Source organism: Lissotriton helveticus, chromosome 1_1 (genome assembly GCF_964261635.1).
Source record: "Lissotriton helveticus chromosome 1_1, aLisHel1.1, whole genome shotgun sequence".
Taxonomy (NCBI): domain Eukaryota; kingdom Metazoa; phylum Chordata; class Amphibia; order Caudata; family Salamandridae; genus Lissotriton; species Lissotriton helveticus.
Window position 1 is genome coordinate 1390403334 of NC_136057.1, and position 7753 is coordinate 1390411086.

The 7753-nt window shown below is 42.3% G+C and overlaps 1 protein-coding gene across 2 annotated transcripts in view; it reads right to left on the reverse strand.

The window, feature by feature from the left end:
* Positions 1 to 7753, reverse strand: part of HMGXB4 (HMG-box containing 4) — a 402840-nt gene that overhangs the window by 223914 nt on the left and 171173 nt on the right. For both annotated transcript variants that reach the window (XM_078684139.1, XM_078684137.1), the window contains exons 2-3: positions 7368 to 7443; positions 4636 to 6257 (exon numbers count right to left, since the gene is read on the reverse strand). In XM_078684139.1, the coding sequence (XP_078540265.1) occupies positions 4636 to 6210 (1575 nt within the window). In that variant the 5' untranslated portion in view covers positions 6211 to 6257; positions 7368 to 7443. The remainder of the gene's footprint in view (positions 1 to 4635; positions 6258 to 7367; positions 7444 to 7753) is intronic.

Below are 7753 nucleotides of genomic sequence, written 5' to 3' on the forward strand. Positions count from 1 at the left end.
CTAAGATTGATTTCATTAATAATCACACTGACGAACACCTATGTTATGTTAGTAATGTTAAAAAGAAAATTGCATCCTTTTTGCATTATCAAGCAACATCGCCGCATTGCACGTACCTACTGTACTTTTCACTTGATCTCGCGATGTAATTGTTGCTTTCAAGATCTGCAAATGCTCAATAAAAAGAATTTAAAAAAAACTAATACCAGCCATGAGAGCTGGAGTTCATGCCGCGATGCTGTTTCTAGGAAGTTTAAACAAAAGCCCTAATAGACATCAATAGGATAGAAGCCAGAGCTGGCTTTGTGGGCCTTCGAGCGTGTGAGCTGCATAATACTAAAGATAACATTAGTAATCGTTCAACTCACTGAGCCGTCTTGCCGCCAGGGCCTAATAAATTTTCCGCACAAATAATAACAAAACGGCAATAATAAAATAGTAAGTACAGGGATGCCTGTAATCAGACGGGCAACTAGAGCCAAGTTTCGGAGGGGGGAGGGCTGAAAAATATTTCGGGGGCGGGGGGGGTTAATTCTCACAACCATAGACAGAGTGACTGAAAGAAGGGGTGAAAACAAGTAAATGGTCTTTTAAAGACCTATTAAGTACTCGGGTGCGGCTGCAATTAGATAGTCGGCAGCCCGCAAAGCTGTGTCAGCCTGGGCTGACACACACAACTGGAGGGGGGGCTGAAGCCCCGTGAGTCCAATAGGTGTTGCGCGCCTGCCTGTAATTATGCGAAACTGCCGTTCATGTTCTTTACTGTGCTCGAGTCAAAGGCGAAATAAGTAAATGATGTGGCTGCTGACCTGTACCAAGCAATGGCAGCTGGCACACAAGGTGTGTGCCAAGGCACCGGAGTCCGAGCGAGCAGACAGGGTGAAAGGCAGGGCACGGGCAGAATTATAACTGCTGTTCAACAGCCAAGTGGGCCGCTGGTTCTCAGCTCTTTGATTCTCTGTCACTTTCCGTGAGAATGTGCAGTCTCTTGGATGCAAACAAACAATGTGAACAACAACTACTTTTAACACTGACTTATACTCCATGCTGCAGTTAATTCTTACACGCGGACGTACATCGTACGCGTGTAAGAATTAGCTGCACATTGCAGGATGATGAAGGAGGCATTACTTACTCCCCCGTATGTGGCTGCAATATCCCACATTGTGCGCGCAGCGCCCCTGGCACCTCATTGCGGCGCACTGGGGTGCCGCGGCGCACAGTTTGGGAACCACTGTCTTAAGGGCTTGCCGCACACAAGGCTTTACCCCAACCTGGACGAAGTCTATACTTGTCCCGATTTTTTAAAAAGGGCGATCGTAACGACCCGTCTGCTATAGACCCATATCTCTTCTGGATACTCTTGTGAAAATGGCTTGGAGTACTATTCTAAACGGATTGCAGATGTGGGCAGAGGAATCAGGCGTAATTTCTGAGTTACAGTATGGATTCAGTCAAGGACTGGGTACCGTGGAACAAGACTTGACTCTAAGCCTCATTCTGGGAAAATACACTCAGGCCAAACGTGGGAGCCTCCATTTGTGTTTTTTCGATCAGAGCTCAGCTTTCGATTGTGTTAACCATCAGAAGTTATGGTGTATACTAGAGTCTATGGGGGTGGAAAAGCCTCTTATTAACTTCTTAAAACAATCTTACCTTGATGCTCGGCCAACTGTCCGCTATGGGAAAGCCGGTGAACTCAGTTATAACTTCCCTGATAGGAAGGGGGTAAGGCAGGGGGGCGTGTTAGCCCCCCTCCTTTTTACCCTCTATATAAACAGCTTGAGTGCCACCTTAACAAGGGAATGTCAAGACATATCTAAAATTGGCAAACGGCTAATTGGGGCATTATTATATGCGGACGATGCCGTCCTTCTGTCACGAACGCCAATAGGCCAGCAGAAAATGGTTTCGAGCTTTGTATCTTATATGTCTAGATTAGACCTTAAGGTAAACATCGCTACAACATTTGTCATGAAATGCAGTAAGCCCAACGTTTAATGTAGAGACATTTTTATACATAATAAAAAACTAGAATTCGCCAATTACTTTTCATACTTGAGAATCGTCTTTGAAAGGAGGGGATCTTGGACAAAAGCCATCAACACTAGAAAATTGTTATTTGCTAAAGCCATAGGTGCCTTGATAAATTTTGCTAGGAAACTAGGAAAGAGTTTCATTAATGACTTGTTGATAATTTACAAAGCTAAATGTACTTCAATTGCAAGGTATGGAGCTGGCATTTGGGGCCATGCCAATGTAGATCCCATGCAGCAAGTCGAGAGCAGGTTTTTAAAATATCTTTTATCTGCTCCGAATAGCATAGCCACATACTTTTGTCATGCCGAACTGGGATTGTTATTTCTATCCGACTTAATTAAAATCCAGCCGATCCTATTATGGCACAAGGTTTAGACAAGTACTGCAACTGGTCTTAACCGGGACGTGATGAAGGATTGTTTGAACCTGCAAGGGGTACATTGCATTTCTTGGCTTGAATATGTTAAAAATGTTATGAACGACATAGGCTGCCCAGAGTACTTTTCTAATCCAGACAGTCTGAATCATATTTCAAGGAAGGAATTAAAATCAACCTGTATCAATCACCTGGAGTCGAACAGACGGTCTATTAACATTATGAAACCATCTGTCAGAGCAAACCAATTACTTTTGACTCAACCAGGGATACAACCCTACTTGATAAAAAAAAGTTGGTGAATTATGACGGGCTTACGCATTTTCACATTATTGTCACCTTCCCTAAGATGAATGATTGGTAACGTTCTCTATGTCCATGCCCCTGTGATGACATGTCTGCTCAGTCTACAATTCATTCCATCTTCTTTTGTAAATTCTATACTTTAATCAGAAAAATATGAATTTTGACTATTTTAAAAGTACTAGGTCTGACACAAGGTCGGCCAGCCTTTCTTAAGCTCCAACTTTTAGATGAAGTAATTTTAACTAATCATATAGCTAGGTATTTGAAAGGGGTGGTCAGATTCAGGAAAACCATGTAAGGCCACCTCCCTTCTTAACTGTTTACGAATGTTATGTATGACATGTTTGTGTAAGTAATCAGCTCTAAGTCATCGTCTTGCAATTTTAACTTATGCCCTTCCTATTGAATTATTAAAATTATATATATATATATATATATATATATATATATATATATATATATATATATATATATATATATATATATATATATGAAACGATATATTCTTTTTTTTAATGTAGTGTGCTTTTATGATTTAACACTTTTAAATCGAATAAAGCGTATCTTGACGTTTGACTTGCCCATCCTACCTGTGTGTCCTCTGGCTACTGCCCTGTGAGCAAGAGGTGCCAGGGGCAGTGTGAATTAACGGACTCCTAGCAAACACTAGCTGAGCTAGGGACATTTGCAGGATGGTCCTGGTTGGAAAGTGAAAGGGTGGGGGGGTTTAATGGGAGTCTGTTAAACTTGGGTTAGTTTCCTTTCCTTGTTTTCACTGTTATTCTTTGGCATGCATAGCGCATTGCTACACTCAGCAACACCACGAGGAAGAAGCGTTGAGACGAAACTGAACATTAAGTGCATTGCACATCTTAACGAGTCTTCACTGGCTCTTAATCCCCTGTCCACTAAGCGCGTCCGGCCCATACTGGGTTATAGGCGGCAAGCTGTGTATTACCGTGGCTACATTACGAGTACATAGTTTGATGAGTATGGCTTTGTTCGCCTGTATGCAATTAAACCTTGCGGCCGGCCCGGTTTGAGTTGTAGGTGGCTTACAGTGTATGTGATCATTCTTCTGATCTGCCAATAAAAGAGATTTGATCTTAAAACAACAACGTGTCTCTGAGTTAAAGGTCTATTAAGTTTTTTAAATTCTGTCTTAAAACACCAAGGAGAGGGAATTACACAAAAAAGAAAGGAGGCACTTCATAATCCTGAAGACTTCCCTTGAGGAATGTCCTACTGTTGCAATAGAAGAAACAAAGTATAGGGAGCATGCTTTCCTATTTAGCGGTATATCATTTTTTATTTCGGGTGAGAAATAATTTTAGTCAATAGATTTCAGTCTCCACTTTCAAACAGTGTCCAGTATTGTTTGGCAGTAGCAAACTCCTCAGTATGTTAAAATGTCATAGAAGATATTATACATGAATGGACATTTTTGAGAAGGCTACATTGTCTGCTGCGGCTGTAAATCAGTTGCATTCCATCGCAGATTTTAGTACTTATAAACTGAAACTTTGTAGGATTTTTAACTTCTTTCTATAAGAAACCAGATGAAATAGTTACCATATTTTATTTAAGAGAATTGTTTTTCCCTTTTAAATGTATTGTTGTTTCTGTACTTCTATGATCATACCTAAGAATGATCGAATAAAGCTGAAATTGATTGAACCTCAGATTAATCAATATGGAGATAACTACATCTATAAAAATAAAAAGGTAGAGTTCCAGTTAGTGAAATGGTCTGTTTGAGCTCCAGAGAATCCACAGGTCAGAAAAGTAAAACTGGGAGAAAGTTACCAGTGGCAGGGATAGGGTTCTACTAAGAAGCATCTTCATATGACTCCATCATCTTTCTCTACATCTCCATCTGACGCAAACAGATGCTGTAAAACACACGCACTTACCTTCTCCAGTTTCTCAGTTTTTTCCTCTTTCTCCTTTTCTTTCTTCTTCTTTTTCTCACTCTGTGCATCTGTGTGGAAAACAGGAGGTGGGGGAGCTGCCTGCGGAGGTGGGAGCATCTGTGGTGACACGTTGAAGGGCATGCTGTTTACTGGCGACTGTGCACTGAGCACCATTGCCTCCTTTCCTGCCTCACCGGTGACTTGACCCAGAACCTTTTTGGGCTTGGAATGCTTCTTGTCTTTGTGTTTGTCCTCTTTGCGCTTTTCATCCTTGTGTTTCTCATCTTTGTGTTTCTCATCCCTGTGTTTCTCCTCCTTGTGTTTATCTTCTTTGTGTTTCTCCTCTCTGTGTTTGTCTTCCTTGTGTCTGTCCTCTTTATGTTTGTCTTCTCTGTGCCTCTCCTCCTTACGTTTTTCTTCCTTTCGCTTCTCTTCTTTGTGTTTGTCTTCTTTGTGTTTATCCTCTTTGTGTCTGTCCTCTTTGTGTCGGTCCTCCCTGTGTTTGTCTTCCTTGTGTTTGTCTTCCTTGTGTTTGTCTTCCTTGTGTTTGTCTTCCTTGTGTTTGTCCTCCCTGTGTTTGTCCTCCCTGTGTTTGTCCTCCTTGTGTTTGTCCTCCTTGTGTTTGTCCTCCTTAGGTTTGTCCACCTTAGGTTTGTCCACCTTAGGTTTGTCCACCTTAGGTTTGTCCACCTTAGGTTTGTCCTCCTTATGTCTGTCCTCCTTATGTCTGTCCTCCTTATGTCTGTCTTCCTTGCGTCTATCTTCTTTGCGTTTGTCATCCTTATGCCTGTCGTCTTTGCGTTTCTCTTCTTTGTGTCGGTCTTCCTTATGCTTGTCCTCCCTGTGTTTCTCGTCTTTATGTTTGTCGACCCTGTGTCTGTCCTCCTTGTGCTTCTCTTTGTCCTTCTTCTTCTTACTCTTCTTTGATTTTTTCTTCTTCTTGGCTCCTCGGGAGGAGTCATCAATCACAAGCTCTCCAGCATCCTGCTCCCCACCCGATGAAGAGCCTGTGTCTAGAGGCTCTAGCGTAGGCATCTCCAATTGTGATTGGCTCCCTCTCTCTCCCTCACGCCTGTAGCTATCCGCTTGTTGTAGTGGTGGCATCAACTGTGGATCTAGCTTGATCTTCTTCCGCGAAGACTTATGAAACTGTGCAGTCGGCTCAGCTAACAGAGACAACATGCTGGGTTCATCCCCTGTGGGCTGAGGGTTTTTCTTGATTTTTTTAGGTGGTGGGACAGTCTCCTCCTTTGGGGAGACTACCAACTTCATCTTGAGGCCATCTGGCTCTCGTAAGGTCAATGTCTCTGTGCTCGCTGGGGGGGTCTTCAGCTTCTTGGACTTATGCAGTATGTCATCAGCTACTACTGGAGAATGCTGGTTGCTGCTTGATTTCTTCTTCTTGTGTTCCTTCCTACCTTCTGGGTAGGAGAGGTACCCCGGAGGACTGAAGGAAGAGGAAGATGAGGAGCTGGAGGGGGACTTCTCTGCTTTCTTGGACATCTTGGAGCCTGCAGTTACTGGAGCAGCAACGGCCTTCAGTACATCTATAGAAATGTCAGAGGGGACGCTCATCACCTCTACATTTTTCTTCTTCTTCGCTGGCTCCGGGGGTGAGAAATCTGCAAGAGAGCGAAAGGGAAAGCAATGTTCAGAGGGCAGGCCGTACATTTTTTAGAAAAACAAATGACACACATATATCATTTAAAAAAAAGGTTAATTATAAGCCTAAAAAAAAAGAAAATGGTAACAGTTCAAAAACATGATACAGACAACAGCATCTAAAAGCAACAGGTTGACATCATTATTAGTGCAAGCAAATGACAGCTGTCTACAAATGATGCTTGATAAAACGTTTATCAAAGTTCTTCAACCCTTTCCAAGGTCTGTATCAAAAGATGCAAACACCTCCCAAAACTACAAAAATGTATAGCACACACATGTAGCACACACATGTAGTGCTGACCAAAAGTCTCTTTATGATAACATTAATACTATGTTTTTCTACATGTATATTTACAAAACGAGTACAAAAAAATTAAGGATTCTCTTTGAAAAAATCAACACAGCTAGGACATTTCCGGAGAAAAAAAACAACAAAATAACAAAAGATAAGAAAATGTTATATAAGAGTCACACAACCTTACTTTGTCTCTTCTGCTGAAGAGCTTATTTATTTAATTTTGGGGATTTATAAAGCTTCAATCAGACACCAAAAGGGGTCAGAGTGTGTAGAAAGGTATGCATATCAAAAATAAGTACCTGGATAAGTACCAAGTTAACTGTAAAAGCTAAAGCACCCTGCCCTATTTCTTTTCAATGCCATGCCTTATGTATTTCCCTAATGGACTTGATACTCTTTCAGCTAACTTAATGTACCTGATTTGTACATGGTGTTCTTAAGCTGCAGTGTACAGAGGGTAAGCCCAATGTGTTCCCAAGCTATAATAAAGAATGGCTACTGTCTCCATTTAATGTGACTGGTAGTTTGGTAACTGCTTGATAGTGCAGGGGAGGATGTTTAATGGCCCTCTCCATGTAAAGTACATAATGTCCCACATACGTGGGGTCCATGCCTTTCCTGTGTGCGATAAGTAGTGTGGACAGTACATGTTGGCAGTTCAGTTTGCATGCCCTTTCAATAGTTGGTATCTCCCAGGATAACCCCTTTTGACGAAAGAGAGAAATGTAGTCTGGTACCCTGTACAGCGGCTGGCCTCGCTCAATCTTACCTCCATAGTCACTGTCATCTGATTTCTTCTTCTTCTTGTGAGACACTTCAGGACTCGGGAAGAAAAGATCACCGTCCTAGAAACAGAGGAAAGACTGGTCAGGACAACTGGGTCTACCACAGAGGAAGACGAAGGTGGCCCGCTGGTCATATCCCATGGGGGGGTGGGGCAAGAGAAAAGGAAGAGAAGGTTCTTGTGGTTGAAGTTGGGAGGAGGAGCCTCAGTCCCCTCCTAATTTGTTCCCATGGACCATTTTAACTCTCTCGCTGGCTTTCCTCTCTCACCTTTCCTGTGGGCAAGGTTTTTCTACGATAATCCACAGCAATGGCTGCCTCTGATGGGCCACTTATAACAGCGGGGGTTAATGTTTGAACTGAAGCAAAGAG